Source organism: Acanthopagrus latus, chromosome 20 (genome assembly GCF_904848185.1).
Source record: "Acanthopagrus latus isolate v.2019 chromosome 20, fAcaLat1.1, whole genome shotgun sequence".
NCBI classification, from domain to species: Eukaryota; Metazoa; Chordata; class Actinopteri; order Spariformes; family Sparidae; genus Acanthopagrus; species Acanthopagrus latus.
In genome coordinates this window covers 18496707-18513008 of record NC_051058.1, presented here as the reverse complement: position 1 = coordinate 18513008, position 16302 = coordinate 18496707, and the positions used below count along the sequence as shown (strand labels likewise).

The window sequence follows — 16302 nt, the reverse complement described above, 5'->3', positions numbered from 1 at the left end:
TGTCAGAGTCCAGTATTCAAACATCGGTGCTGCTTGTGTTCAGGTGTTCTTTAACTGACATTCCTGATAAAAAAAAATATAAATGATTGTCTTTTTATATGGAAATTAAACTTATCCAGAATTTCTTTTAAACCTACAGGCAGCTTTAATGAAATTGGGGGGTGCAGATCTGATGTCAGCTTTAGAGGGGAAATACATGAAATGTCCTCAAGATCTGATGACTTGTGACTTTAAATGTGTTTTATTGTATTCTGTGGGAAGAAACGTCATAAATATAACCTTTGTTTGAACAACTTACTGGAGGTCAGCCACTGAGTCACATTCACACATACGTGACGTATCTGCATCATGTGTCACTGCTGAGGGCCGAATGGCTCAAGTGTGTCTTAAATGTGCGTTAATGATACTGAAATGAAATAAAAATGAAATGAGTTGTGTTTAGAATTAAATATTATGGGGGACAAATCACATTCCTGCCAGGATTCAGGGGGTCATGTCTCATCCTTCACACACTCACACAGTCTAAAACACATTGAGTAGTGCTGATGTATGTTTTTGCCACTTGGGGGCAGCAAAATGAACAGTTCACACAACACTTCACTTTTTTATTGTTGCAGCACTATTTTGTACTTGGAAGCAAATTGTTGATAATTTCACGTGTGAATTGTGCAAATTAAAGATCACCTACAAATAAAAATAACCCTTTAAATCATCAAAATCATATTTGCCTCTGCAGAGTAAAACATTCAACATGTTGTTTTGAAGGCAGAAGTACAGTAGGTCGAATCCATGTGTCTCATTGGTTGAACACACGTGTGATTAATCACATGACCACATCTGTGCTGAAAGTTCCTCTTGAGTCATCTGATAAATGTGTCTTAATGTCCACTGTAACTTTTACTCACACTGGGCTCTCTGATAACCACAGTCTGTGGTCACATGGTGGCAGTATCATTTTGCTGATTCACTCAGTGTATTTACATTTCCACTGGATTTTCCACTTGTACTTTGGAGCAGCAGCAGCAGAAATACTCACTTGACAAAAGGCTGCAGCAATCACTTCCTGGTTTTTATCAGGACGGCTCGATCATGCTGTAACAGAGGCGACAGAACAGTGAATGAATCAATCCGTGAGGTGAGAAAAAAACATCTGTCAACAATTTAAGCAGTCAGATTTGCTTTGTGTTCAGACACAGTGCATGTGGGAGAAACTCTACACCTCCTTACAGCGTGGGCTCCACCCTGTGGTTTCTTTTCCTCTGGGGAAGGGAGGGCAGTGATTCAGGCGTGGGTGTATCTCTTGTGTGCTGGCCCGCCTGCTTGCATGTGAGTGGGTAACATTTAGGCTGAAACCATGGACTTCAAGTGACATCCTCTAGGTGTGGCTTTCACTGCTGTTCAGTGAGATCCAGGAACTACCAGCTGACAGAAAGTGGCTGAGCCAGTTACTCTCAGAGAGCAGAGGAGAGCGGCTGAAGACATGGCAAATACAGCAGCAGAAGAAACAGCTCCCATCTCCAACCAGCCGCTGTGTGGAGTCTGCTCAGGTGCCCTGAGCGGAGACAAGCCGGCAGCCTGCGGTCACTCCGTCTGCGGCTCCTGCCTCGAGGACAAGAGTAAAGGATGTCCTGAGTGCCTGCAGAGCCCCGACAAGCCTGAACCTGACAGCCCGAAACAGAACGGGACGGAGGCTGAAGCTCCTGTGATCGAGAGCAAAGATAAGCCGGACCCCAAGACCACCGAGGAGACCAAGATCCAAGAGGATCTGAAGGAGTCCGAGGATCCCAAGACGCCTGAGGAGGAGAAGAAAGAGGCAGAGGAGGTCAAAGAAGAGGAGGTGAAGGAGGAACCTCTGGGCCCCGACGATGTGGTGTGCGACTCCTGTATCGAGAACCCCCGCAGGGCCCTCAAGTCCTGTCTCACATGCCTGGTGTCCTACTGCGAGGCTCACCTCCGGCCTCACCTGGAGAACACAAAGTTTCAGAACCACCGGCTGGTGGAGCCGCTGCGGGACATCGAGAGGCGGACCTGCGAGAGCCACAAGTGGCCCCTGGAGCTTTTCTGCAGCGCCGACTCCTGCTGCGTCTGCCAGGACTGTGTGACGGAGGAGCACAAGGGCCACAACATCGTCCCTGTGGTGGAGGCTCGCAGACGGATAGAGGTGAGAGACACTTCACTCATATGCTGGATTCATTTACTTTCATTACAGCTCATCAGAACTGCATGTTTATACATCGTAATCTATTAAATACACCGTTTTTTTGTATAACTAAACTTCTCAAACATTGAGATGATTCTCTGATTATATCTGATTGTGTTTGATAACAATTAATATCATCAATCAGTCATTTAATCAGTGGTCACTTATATCATATTAAAAGAAATTAACAGAAACATAATCCAAAAAAAAAAAAAACAGGAAAAAAAAAGATTTTATGTCACATAAATTTAAGGACCCTTGTCTCAGGTGACAGCTCAGTTTAGATACAAACTGAGAACAGCTAAAGTAAAAAGTACTTATTTCTGTACAGATGTGTCCTCTATGAAGGATTTTTGGAAGCCTGGAGAGGTGAAAGTATTCTGCATTTCACAAGAAATAAGCTAAGAAGTAAAAAAAAAAAAAAAAAGAAGAACTAATCCCTCGGTTCCTGGCCCTCAGGGTGGAAAATATTTATAAACCAAAATGTCAAACATTCACTGGTTTCAGATTTTGTTTGATTTGCTTGTCTGTCTGTTTTATATCATGAGATCTTTGGGCTCCTGGACTCTCTGCCAAGGCAAGGCACTTTTATTTATTGAGCCCCCTTTTTCACACACAAGGCAATACAGTGCTGCACAGAGGCACAGCAACAGATTAAACACAAGACAGAGGAAATGGTAAAATTGAATTCAGATGACAAAAGTAGGGTTAAATAAACTGCATTTAAAAGAAAAATGAATGAACCACAATGAGCAAATAAATAGTTGCATATTAAGTAGAAATGATGCATTTAATGCATTACTTACTTACATGCCGTGATTTCTGGTCGTATTTAGTCTGAGTTCTCTCCCCAGACAGCTTAACAACAACCATTCACACCTGGGCTCACCTACTCCATCGCAACCAACACTGAGGCCGGTTAAATCAACGACCCACTGAGGGCCCTAACGACTCTGAAACTCAGAGCTCACACGTGTCCTTAACGACTCTGTAAGGACAAACCCTGCAGTTCCCCTCGGGTTAGTTAGAACTGAAGAAGCTTCTTGGACAAGAGGTGAAAATTCCTCAAGAAACTGGAACAAGTCCAGTTGTCAACGATACAGAAGTGTTAGAAGTGTCAGTGAATATTCCCAATTAACCAACTTTAGCTAGCTACCGTCAGTGTTGCTAACGCTAGCTCGCATTAGCCACCAGCCCTAAACTCCAGCTGACCAAGGAGAAACGTGGCCACCTCGGTGTGACTCCAACAATGTTTACTGTGGTCGATCCTCGTTTGCTCGTAACAAAACACAGACACCATGTGACAGCAACGCTGACATGTGATTGGCTTGTGAGAGGCTCAAACCAAACATCAGACTTCTTACACAGAAACAGACAAACTATTATTTTTGGACCTGACAACATTTTTTAAATCTTAAATTCTAAATTTTAACATTTTAAGGAGTATATTTTTAAACGTTTTATTGTTGGTGTTAAATACGACCTTTAAATGAGCTGACGGTTGTAGCAGACCTCAGGTTTGTCCCTCAGGTGCTGAGCATGGAAACTAAAAGCTGCTTCAGCTTTGATCGGGGGAACACTGAGTCAGCTCGTCTTTGATGAACTGAGGAGTCTGAATGCTTCGTCACATATATTTCTTTATCAGGGGTGTGTAGGCCTGAGACCACTCAGCGCTTTACAGAGAAGCAAGAAGATTTTAAAATCTATCCATTGACACACAGGAAGCCAGTGCAGAGATTTAAGGATCAGTGTAAGACATTTTATAAGATAAAATTATTGTTAATGATGATCCTAATTTAGTTGCAGCAGCATTTTAAGTCCACAATATTCTCAAATTGCAACAAGCCTCCAGTGTGGTTTTGTTACCTGATCGCTGTGTGTTTTCTTTTATTTATTTTACGATGGGTGGTAAAGGTGGAGTCCACCGGGTTGAGCAGGCACACTGAGGACTTAAGTTTTGAAGTTTTTTCAACATCAAAAGTAGAGAATATGACAGTCATTTGCAAGATGAGCTCCACTCTAATTTCACCCAGAATTGAAAATTAACCCTGATGTAAAGCCACAAAACATTCCTGAGATCTCGATTATTAACCACTGATGTGCGGTCGAGCTGGTGTGCCCACTTCAGACAGGGTTAGCAGCTACAGTGAGTGTAAATAACGTATTTTCAAATCAGTTTGGGATCTTAGGTGGGTGGATGGTGATGGAATTTAATGTATCCCTTTAATCCTTTAAAGCCTGCAGCTTTCGCACATCGAAGAACAGATATTTATAGCGATGTCTAGCTGATGGCCGTGACCTTCAGCTCCGGTGCGACAGGGATAAACTGTATCTTCTGCGTGGATCACAGTTGTTCTACAATGCAGCTCTGATCACTTTAAATCTAATTAGGATGGTCGTTGTGACTTATTATCCACTGTAAAGCTCATCAAATCATAGTCTGCTCTGTGATTAACAAGATGGTTTGTCAGTCTGGAAACTCAATACTCGGGTCTATTTCCACCCTCTGACACAGAGAAAGCTCAAGCTTCAGCTAAAGTCTCATTTGTCTTTGGTTTTGACACTTCGTGACCCACAGGTTCAAGCATTCCAGTCCAGATTCCCGCAGAGATCTGGTGCTTTTAGCCTACACCTGTTATTTGCGAAGTGTGTTGTTGCAAAACCTCAAAGTGCTTCATCAGAGCAGTAAAGCAAACAGTGTCAGGAAGCTCGTAGTGTCAATAAAGCTGTTGGAAAATGCAGGTAGAATATCAGTCACAGTTGCAAAACATGTTTTATAACATCTCTAATTGTGTTTGAATGGAAAACAAAGAGGGTAATAAATAATACTGATATTTTCTGCTAAAGGAGAACTTTCCTTCAAAGAGATTTACTCAAACAGGACAGACATCGACAGGAAGAAAAACATGGAGGACAATAGAGTAAAACAACTTCCTCCTTAGAGTTTATGTTCCACGTTTACGCACCAGAATTCCTCCTTTTGAAGAATTCCTGACATAACTCAAACCTCTGTTTGATCCTACCGTCCACCGATGCTTTGCCGTGGCCTCGCCCCAGTTACAGGTGGGGTGAGCGGACCTGGAGGAAGGCAGCTGATCGTTGAGTTTCACGCCCCAGGTTGCCGGACTCAATGGTCAACTGTCTTTCTCCTGAATTGCTCACCTCACCTTTAAACAAGGCGAGGTTCAATGCCAAATTTTAATGCATAATTTTGAATGAATACTCAGTGACAATAAAACAGAGAAATGTAACTGGAAATATAGTTTTTACTTGTGGTTCATGTTGTATAAGTCGAGCAAAACTTGAACTTGAGAAACATGTAAAAAAAAAAAAAGTCCTTCTTTCATTGAAAAAGTATAGATGCTAAAATGTGACTTGACTTTGACATGTTAACTCATCCATCAGTTTGAGCTCTGTGGCGACACACGAGGCCAAGAGTAGAAGCAGAGGGCTTGTGCTGACAAGTAACAGCAAGTGTTAGCAGAAACACTTTTCTGCCAAACAAGTAGGTCAAATTCATTTGTTGGCACCGTGACAAATATCTATAACACACCCAACAGCTACTCAGCTTTTGCGTCCAGAAGGAATTTGTGTTGGTGAATTTGTTTATTTAGCATTACGTCATATAACCCAAATCCAGAGGGTTGTTTAAAAAGTCTATTTTGCCACCTGGACAAAGAAATATTCCATCACCTGCTTAATGAAAGAAAAAATATGGTTTTGAGGATGGACTCTGTGTCTCTTTGAGCTTGAACACAAGTAAAATCCTTGAGTGGTATGTCCATAAGATTTGTGATCTGGTACATCAAATCATCTATTCCACAAGACAACTTATCTGAGACTTATCTGTTTTGCGGACTGCTTGTCTGTCAACTAACGTTAGATTACGTCCTGAAATGTTAGCCTCCAACCTCAGCAATAACAGTTATTTTTTTATCCATAAGTTAGTTAGGTCACTTTTTTCCAGTCAACTTACATAGTGTAACGTATCTAACATTTTGTTTTCTGTCAGTAGCATTTTGGATCATTTTGATAACCCCCACAGTGTCACAGATAACCACTAGCAAGCAACGTTAGCTAGTTACTCAGTGTAGCCCTAGCGTTAGCTCCATTTTCAGAGCTTAGCTAACGTTAGCTTGCTATGGCTCACTGCTTTACACGCAGTGCTCAGAAGAGTTGCCAAAAATCAAAGTGCCTGATGAATATTGTGTTGACAACATGAGCAGTAAAGCTCCAGACTCATTGCTCATAAAGTCATCGGTGCTTTTTTTTTCTTTTTAGTAGCCAGCTAGCCTAACTGACTGGCTAAACATCAAACACTATGAACAAAAATGAGCGATAAATACTGTCACCTATATGTACCAAACAAGCTGTTATACTGATGAAGTTCAGGTGGAGCTTTAAAAGAGCAAACAACAACTACAACTTTTTAGTTGTCACAAATCGATCTGGGCCAGTTGTTTGTATGTACATGACAAGATGAATTACATAACTAAGCCACACTTTTGGATCTAGATATTTCTGTACTGAGACAGAAAAAGAGAGGGGTAGAGAAGGGATCCTGTCATGTTCCCCTCATGGTACATGAAATTCCTCAGACAACAGCTTACAGCTGTAGGGTATTTTAATAAGAATTCCACATTACATGTCTGGTTGGTTTTTGATCATAGGCTTGATGCCCCATCACAGTGGAAATGTTCCCCTCAGGGTCTGAATCTTATGGAAAAGAATCTCCTTGTGTAGCAGCTTCACATCCAGATTCGCCCGGACATGCCCGAGGAATTCAGACTTTGAAAACCAGAGTGTAGAATAGGATGTGTGCCCCCTCATACAGAGAGAAGAGGAAACAGCTTAGTTTTCCTGAAGAAACAGCCTGAATGTTTACATCAGCCCAGATTCATTTATTTTCCATCTGTTAGGATCGGACATATTTTCGGCATGAGAACATGGCTGTGGTTTTTTTTTTTTTCTGTGCTGACTTCAGTTTTCTTCTGATGCTCACAGAAAGAGCTCAGGCAGAAGCAGACTGAGATGGTGAAGACGATGACGGCAGCAGAGAACGCCATCAACAAGCTTCAACTCAACACAGTCTCCATTGAGGTAAACCCACCACATGACTAATCACAAACAAGCTTCCTGTCATTATGTCACATGATTGTCACAATACTTAATGAATATCAGCAGGTTATTTTTGGACTGTGAAACCACCAGACTGCAAAGACTGAGGTATCGGAGTCTCCCCTGACCGAACAGGTTCCCCTGCGGTGTGTGGCGAAATCAATGTTTTCATTTAATTGAGTGTCGGTGAGGTAACCAAGCGATCCCTCAGTGAGCTGCCAGTTATGTAAAACCATCATGTGACCTGATGCATTCCCTACCTGCCACCTGAACCTAACACTTGGTTAGGGTTCGGAGAAGATCATGTTTTGGCTTACTTGGCTCTGTCACTACGTTGGCATATTGCTCTAATGTCTCATTAAAAATACCCGGTCTAGTCGCCGCAGGTACAGTTTGAAAAACGTCTTATCAAAATATCCATTTTTGTTGCCCAAAACACGTCCGGAAAACAGATGTCTTATCAAAAATACCTGGCTTTGATGCCTCTAACACAGCTGAAAATGTCCCAAAATCAACATCAACATATGCAGTGGTTTCACGCTTATTCAAAAACCCTGCCCTGAAAATGTCCCAAAGTCTTGTTAAGAAGTATCCAGTGGTTTCACGCCTATATCTCAACATCTTGTCAAAAATAGTTACTTTTGTTGCCGCAAACATCATGAAACATCTTATTGATATTCAGTGGTTTCACGCCCACAAATGATAGATAGATAGATAGATAGATAGATAGATAGATAGATAGATAGATAGATAGATAGATAGATAGATTTCCTCAAGAGGGGAATTAACGGTGTTAGAGGAAATTAACAGTGGTCTCTTGCCTTGCACCCTCTCGCACAGCTGTCATGAAACCACCATACATACGAATTTAACGTATTCATAGTTTGCAGAAACGTAAATTGTAAACTTTTCACTCTGGCAGCCGAGCTGAACTAAAAGCTTTACTCCACAGAATTCAGTGACGGAGGTGCGGGCGACGATCGAGCAGCAGTTTGAGGAGCTGCAGGCGGTAGTGGAGAGGGCGAAGCGGGAGCTGACGGAGATCCTGGAGGGCGAGGAGAAGCAGGCGCTGAGGCAGGCCGAGGGCATCCGCGTCCACCTGGAGCAGAGGTGCACGGAGCTGAAGAAGACACAGGCGCAGATGGAGAAGCTCTCCAAGAACAAAAATGACGTGGATTTCTTACAGGTAACACCAGCAGGAGCGAGATCATTTGTTTCTGGAGGTCAAAGTCCTGCAACAGTCCTCACGTCTGTTATGTTTGTTGTTGGTTCTGTAGGAGTACTCAGAGTGGAAGAAAGAAGCCACTGACATTTCCCTGCCTGGAGTCTACATCGGCCTCATGGACCGCCTGAACTCCTTCAGCCGCGTGATCGTCGACTCCACGCAGGAGCTGTGTGCCATGCTCGTGTCGTCATACATAGAGAAAGTTAAAGAGACGTGCAAGAACGGTGAGAAAAGATAGCACGATAAAACGGCGGGGTTCACACTAAGATACAGAAGTATTCTGTACAGACTGTCTGTCTGGGGCGTGTTCACACCTGTAAAGAATTTCGAGCCTGCGTGTCATCGCTGTGGAGCTCAGGTACACAGAGGCGGTAACGTGGGCGATGGCATTTACATAAATATGCTCATGAGCCACCTGTGAGCTCCGTGACTCACCTGTTTTGTGTGCCACCGACTAAAGCCGAGAGACAGCACATACTTGTTTCCCTGCGATGCATTGTCGCGCCAGCTGAAGTTTCATGCAAATGAATCCAAACTGTGATGTTATCAGACACTGAAGTGCTGTTTTCCCTTTCGTTGCAGACAAAATGGGGATAAAGACAACGGTGCAGCAGATTGTTGCAGCGAAGCAGAACATGTCCATACCGGATCCAGTGTCTCATGGAGACTTCCTCAAGTGTGAGTGCTTTTCAAGATGTGTGAATGAATGTGGGCCAAAGGGCAGAGACAGGGCGGTCATGGTTGACGTAGTGATTTTAGATACGCTGAGGTAAAGCGCTCCACTTCCCTGACATCACAGAGTAAAGATGACACATTCAGACAGTTGTTTCAGGTACAGTCCTTGAGGCCATTTAGCTACCAAACAGGCTCTGGATCAGATAAACCAGGTGGACAACTTCCTGAATACTGAAAGAAAAAAGTATCTGGCCTGAAGGGCTGGAGGTGGGAAGTAATAACCTAGAGAAAGACATCACTGAAAACCTTCATCTGTCCATCTGTAAATGTTCATCTTGTTCAAACACACAGTGGGTTGAAGCCTTTTCCAGCATTCATGGTACCAAAGACACCTGGACAGGTCTATAACAGAGCCGCATTGTTTCCACCTGGTTTGCTTTGGACCATCCCTGGACTTTTACTCAATTCGGAAAGGGAACTAAAGGAACCAAGTTGAACTTTACTCAAATAACAATGTCAAGAGCATCAGAGGTGGATGCTCCACACTGTAGGTAAAAGTAGCAGTGCAACAATGTGGAAAGTAGAAGTTCCTTTGTAAGCAAAAGTATAGAAGTAATCAGATGAATTTAATCAAAGAATCAAAGGTAAGCGCAGTCAGTGGGGCCCTGTGATCGACACATAATTCACATAATCATAAATGACATTACAAGTTTGCACTGATCAAGTTTGCAGCGATCATAAGCTGATGTTTTTTTTTAGGTAAGATTTAAACTGACACAACTTTGGCTGTCTGACGATGAAGTGGAGGAGAAAGTAGACAACAATAACAAAATGATGGCCTTGGTGACAGCCGTGGTATTTGCACCGTTGACAAATATTTTCACAATCCTCCCCCAGATGCCGCCCACGTGAGTTTCGACCCTGACACGGCTCACAAGTTCCTGCGCCTGACAGAAGAAAACAGGAAGGTGACTAACACCACGCCCTGGCAGCATCCTTATCCTGATGTACCTGAGCGCTTTGAGAGCTGGCGCCAGGTCCTGGCCACGGAGAGCTTCTACCTGGGGCGGCACTACTTCGAGGTAGACATCAGCGGGGAGGGAACGCACATCGGCGTGACCTACAAGAGCATCGACCGCAAGGGCAGCGAGAGCAACAGCTGCATCACAGGAAACAACTTCTCCTGGTGCCTCCAGTGGAACGGACGCACCTTCTCCGCCTGGCACAGCGACGTGGAAACCCCTCTGAACATGGAGAAATTCACCCGTATCGGGGTTTATGTGGACTATAGCAGAGGCCTCCTGGCTTTCTACGGCGTGGATGAAACCATTAAGCTCATCCACAAGTACGAGGCAGAGTTCCTGGAGCCTCTTTACCCGGCGTTCTGGTTATCCAAGAAGGAGAATATTGTAGCCTTGGTGGCACCTGGGGAGCCATTACGGCTCAAAAGTCCCTCTCCTCCCACCTCACCTGCAAGCGGAGCTATTGTTTCAAAACCAGCAGCGTAGCGATGAATAAAATGAAAAAAAGTCTGTTTGCGCTAGATCATTTAAGTGACAATTCAACAATGTAAGACTACTGCTGTATAAGAAAACAACGACAAAAATAACAGACAAATCAAAAAAACTGTAAGGGAAAGAAATTGAGAGTCTTGCCACAAATGTTTCATACAACTGCTGGATAAATGATGAATGTTTATGTCATGTATGTCTGGGCTCAGGTCATGTGTACGTTTTGGGACTAATGTTACTTTTTCAACACACTGTGAATTCAGAGGACTTCTATTTTTTCTGTATGCAAATAAATCATTTGTATCATCATTTGCCAGAAAAATGTCAGTTTCTTTATAATCATATTCAGTATATTTAATCAACAGGCTCACCTCAATCTGATTTTGTTTTAGACAATTATCTCGCCCTGAAATGTCACTACTGATATGAGAGATGTTGTATTCACAGCTTAACATGGAGCTGAGCATGTTTGTATTTGTATGTATGTAAGTCCAAGGTAGGACTGACTGTCATCACCTAATTAACACAACAAAAAGGAGCAAAGAAATACAGTAAAATCATGTAGTATAACTCAGTAAACTAATGGTTTAGCTTAAAGTGCAGTCTCTTACATAATAAAATGCTGTCTGAATAAATGATGCAGGGACCTAAAAAGGTTCTTCATAGTTATAAACAATGCAAATGATGTCCAGATGTTTACCCACTTGTAAACTGTATTATTTGGGATACTGTGCCTCAATACACAATAAATCAATATCAGTAAACAAAAGAATTATTAAATATCAGATATATACATTGTGATGAAATGCATCAGTTCTGAGAGCTATTAGATAATAAGAATGAAAATGTAAACAATTCAATTAAATCTATAACTCCAACCACAAAAATTATGACGTAGTACCGACGTGGCACGTTGTGGTCACGTGACCGCCTGGTACAGTGACGTGTCTTCCAACTGAGCATGTAACCAGGAAGAGCCTGCTCGGATTTCAACATGATAACCGTAAGTGGCAATTTTTAATATTTATATTTTAGCCATCATATAGTATATGTCAATCAGATGATGTCGTTTCATCTCATGGGGCTAAAAACTGCTGAAAAACGAGTTCGTCGACACAGAAACACTCCCAGCTGCGGTGAACAGCTGTCGTGCTAATGTTGCTAGTTACTTAGCTAGCATGCTAGTAAGCAAGTTAGCTATTTACATTTCAACACAGCCGACCTTAACTTTATTTTATCGTTTCAAAACACAGTACATGTACAGTTTTGTTCTGCTAAACGCCTAAATGTGTTTTTCGGGTTGTTTTAGCGTCAACACTATCGCTAATAGCCAGATAACTTAAGCTAGCAGACTGAAGTGCTTCACTGTCAGCTAGCGGTAGTAAAATAAAGTTAGAGACGTTGCCTTTCTGCTGACACATCGTTATTTTCATCAAATAGAAGTATGTATTCGCAGATCTGTCAACGGGATCGCGTTGTTATTCGCCATGTTTAATTTTAGTGAGCAAATGTGTTCAAATGTTTTAGCAGTGGGCAATTAGCATGTAACACATCAAGCGACAGACAGTAAAGCTCACACATAAAAAGACGTAACCTTACAATACATTCAGAGATATTTTCTCATACTGATGACAAATTAGTTTCTGAACAACCCACTGGAAGCAACGTGGTGTAGGAGTTTTGATTAATATGATACACTGACTTCAAAAATTTGTGCTCATGTGATCAGATGTAAACAAAAAATGAGCCTCTGGTGGAGATGAGTGTGTGTACTGTGTCTCCGAGGGTTTAGCTCTTCCTTATTGATCCCTCAGGATACCAATGATGAAGACGTGTCTCTGTTTGATGCGGAGGAAGATGTGGGGAAAAGGTCGAAGAAGACGAACATTAAGTAAGTTAACACATGGCTGATGGATTGAACTGGCTGATGTACAGCACAGCAGACCAGCAACAACAACTACTTTGACCATTGATTTACTACTTTAAGCCAGATGTTCTGACTACAGCTTCAGTAATAAAGTTTAATTATATTATATGTTTCATTTACAAGGCATCCAGTGGCCTCCTTCTTCCACCTCTTCTTCAGAGTCATGGCCATCATTGTGTACCTGCTCTGTGAGTTTATGGGTGGAAGTTTCATCGCCTACATGGTGACAATAATCCTCCTGCTCTCATGTGACTTCTGGGCAGTAAAGGTTTGTTTTCATACTTATTTTATAACAACTCTGTTGTCAAAACAGGAATTATTGTTACTGTGCTGATGTTAATATATACTGTGCATTTACAGAACATCACTGGGAGATTGATGGTTGGACTCCGGTGGTGGAACCAGGTGGACGATGATGGACGCAGCCACTGGGTGTTTGAGTCCAGGAAGGTGAGATGCTCCTCAGTTTGTTCCAGTTTACTTCTCTGTTACAGTAAATGTTCCGTCCCACATGTGACTCTTTAACCCCATATGACACTGACCTCTTGTACTGTTTGAGTTGATGAATGTACTTGTTTACTGCCGATCAAACTTATACTATTTGCAGCTGTTCTGACTGTGAGAATATCCTGTTTTCTTCAGGGTACTGGGAAGCAACAAGGGTCAGACGCCGAGTCCCGAATCTTCTGGCTCGGACTTATCGTTTGTCCGGTCCTCTGGGTCATCTTCGCTTTCAGCACCCTCTTTTCCTTCAGGATTAAATGGGTGGTAAGTTCTCAACTTTGAAGGGGAAAAATGGCTTATTTTGCCGTTTTCCACAGTGTTTCCCACAGTATCACTGTGGCACCTACCCTGTCTGTCTCAGTTTCTCTTTCCCTGTGACTTTATTCAGCAGTGTGCTTTATAAAGTCACCTCAAAAAACACACCTTGTGATTTTGGGCGTCATGTGGAGGAAGGACGTTTTAATGATGCAGCCTATTGAAACTATCAAAACCAGTGTGGAACTAAGTGACATTGGCCCTAACCAGCTGCAAATTTTACGAAACTTGACTAAACTGAGAGAGAGTGTGAGGGCTCAATCTGACAGAGAGCAGTTTTAGCAGTGATGGGTGTCTTTTTTCCATTTGGTTTCTAGAGGCTTTTAAGTGTTTGTGCGTGCTGTTCAGTTAAAATGAACTCATCTTGTAGCAGAAAAGTGCCTGACGTCACTGTAAAACTATCACAGGCTCATCCTAAAATAAGTATAATAATCCTTGAACAGACCGTAATTGTGGTGAAGCTCCTGGAACATTTGGTTGCACTCCCTGTTCTATGGGTCTCATTTATCCAGAAGGGTTTCTAATGTGTCAGGATGTTGGTTACCGTTACTGAAGAGAGGCAGCTCTAAAAATAGATAATGAATACTTGCTGTAATTGAATGTAGGGGAAATCCTGTTTCAACGAAAGGCTCTGTAATTTCACAAACATTACATTAATAGAAGGAAATCTCTGAAAAAAAAATCTCTGATTCCAGCTTTCCAAATGTGTATATTTTCTGGTTTCTTTCCTCCTCAGTAAACTGAATGTATTTAGATTGGAGACATCATCTTGGACTTTAGGAAACACTGACTGACACTTTTCAGCATTTTCAGCAACTCAGATTAATCAAGTACATACTTGACAAAGAAAATAATAGTTAGTTGCAGCCCGACTTTAGTGAGTATTTGGTGCAGCAGGATGGTGTGTGTAGGATTGAGTCAAACTAAACTACAGTGTGTGTGTTCAAGCTGTTCACGTCGAAACATCGTCCTAGTGGCTGACTGATGTGTATTTAAATAGTTTTTGGACAACAATGGATCTCTACGGCCCAGAGGAAGAAGATAATTCAGGCTGTGATACACACAGGAGATACAGTCACTGTTAGTTTCAGTCTCGTCTTGTGATTTATTGGTAATCAGAGAAATGGATAATGCAGTGAACCTGAAGTGATATATAAAAGACTGAATACTAAATAATGTCCCATTGCTGTCAAACTCTGTCTGTCCCTTCGCAGCCTGTAGTGATCATGGGTCTGGTGCTGCAAGGAGCCAACCTCTACGGCTACGTGAGGTGTAAAGTGGGAGGCAAGACCAGCTTAAAGAACATGGCTACGAATTATTTTGGACGACAGTTTCTTAAACAGGTGATTTTACATTTTGACTAGAACACAGAGAATATTTACATTATTTTGTTAAACAAAGTCTCACGTGTGTCTTGTTCGTTTTCATCCACAGGCGCTGTCTAAAGAAGAGGAATCGTAGACTGCCGCTCTGCGATTTTAACACGTTTGCATTATTATTAATGCTCTTACATTTATTCTTTTAGCAAGCGGATACACACAGAGAAATCTTTTTGCAACGTGAACTGAAATAACACCTTGTGATGCGTTTCTTTCTTTGTGTATGTAATGTGTGATTCAATCAGTCCTGATAGAGAGAGGTCTGAGGTCTGGTAGCTGTTTTCAGTAACTGGAGCCCAGCAATAAACCCCCAGACTCTGGCTAACACTGAAGTGTAAATGCATGAGTGAAAAAAGGGCTTGACATGTTAAAGGTTCAATGTGTCCTGTAGTCTCACAGCTCCCGGAGACATTTCATTTAGTTTGGTATCTTCTTTAGTTAGTTTTTGTTCATTCCCTCTAACTCCAATCTTTATATAAGTAAATAATTGAGTTTGTTTGTGAGAGGTGTTGTACAAACATTTTGTTTGAGCAATAGACAGGATTGTAAAGTATGAGTGTAAAGTATTCCAGGAGATTTGTAAATATGTATGTAAAGAAACTATGTGGAACATCTTCTTTTGTGCTAATACATTTGTAACGTTTTTCCGAACATGGTGGTTGTTTTTATTTCTGAGTATATTTATTTACTGTAAAATGTAGGAAAAAAGTACAAGTTAAATCTGGTTAGTTCTCTTTGCTAGTGGTTTGAGAAGAAGTCTGGGATTTTTACTTTTATCACCCAGTTTGTGTTAATTTGAAATAATTATCATTAAAAACAAACAACACAAAAAATCTAATCATTAAGATTTTGTAGGTTGTTTTTTGTTTGATTCCAGCCATTTGTTTTTGTGTCATAACAGCAGTTTTCCAAATTTTCCCCAAAATTCCAAAATTGTTTATTCATTTTACACCACAAAATCTTTGTCTTTCAGTCAAGCCAAACTATTCAGAGCTAGTTAAGTTATTGGCTGTTGCTTTGGTCTGCTTAGGGGGAAAAAACAGCTGGAGTAATTATGACTACGTGCAATTAATCACTTTGTAATGACAAAAGGATTGGTGAGCAAATATGATACTCAGCTGAATTTAAACATTTGATACAATAGATTACAGTTCACACAGTTTGGAATACTTACATGTGAATATAATGGTTTATTAATAATAATAATTTTAATATCTAATGTTTTGAACACTTTATTTACTTTGTGTTTTGGTGCCTCACTAGACTGCAACGACCCCCAGCGTTTATTTGGGGTTATTGCATGTAGCCTGGTATGAGTTTTGTATTTCTCACAAACGTATTAATCAGTAAGTATGAGCCGCAGTATAATTATTTTATAATTGGTAATATTTTTCCTGGTCACAACAAACATGACGTCAGTGTTGTTCCAAACCGGCCCAGGATCACCA

The 16302-nt window shown here is 41.6% G+C and overlaps 2 protein-coding genes across 2 annotated transcripts; both read left to right on the top strand.

Moving 5' to 3' along the window:
* The first annotated feature begins 118 nt into the window (after positions 1–118).
* On the top strand, positions 119–11038 carry trim16 (tripartite motif containing 16). Its single transcript, XM_037082229.1, has 6 exons — positions 119–2161; positions 7205–7300; positions 8271–8504; positions 8596–8767; positions 9126–9221; positions 10116–11038. Exons 1-6 carry the CDS (start codon positions 1481–1483, stop codon positions 10724–10726), a joined length of 1890 nt encoding a protein of 629 aa, XP_036938124.1. The 5' UTR covers positions 119–1480; the 3' UTR covers positions 10727–11038.
* Positions 11039–11648: 610 nt separating this feature from the next.
* Positions 11649–15505, top strand: tvp23b (trans-golgi network vesicle protein 23 homolog B (S. cerevisiae)). The gene is made up of 7 exons (XM_037082564.1): positions 11649–11732; positions 12544–12620; positions 12780–12924; positions 13017–13106; positions 13299–13424; positions 14690–14818; positions 14910–15505. The coding sequence occupies exons 1-7, from the start codon at positions 11724–11726 to the stop codon at positions 14934–14936; spliced, it is 603 nt and encodes a 200-aa protein (XP_036938459.1). The 5' UTR covers positions 11649–11723; the 3' UTR covers positions 14937–15505.
* The last annotated feature ends 797 nt before the right edge of the window (positions 15506–16302 follow it).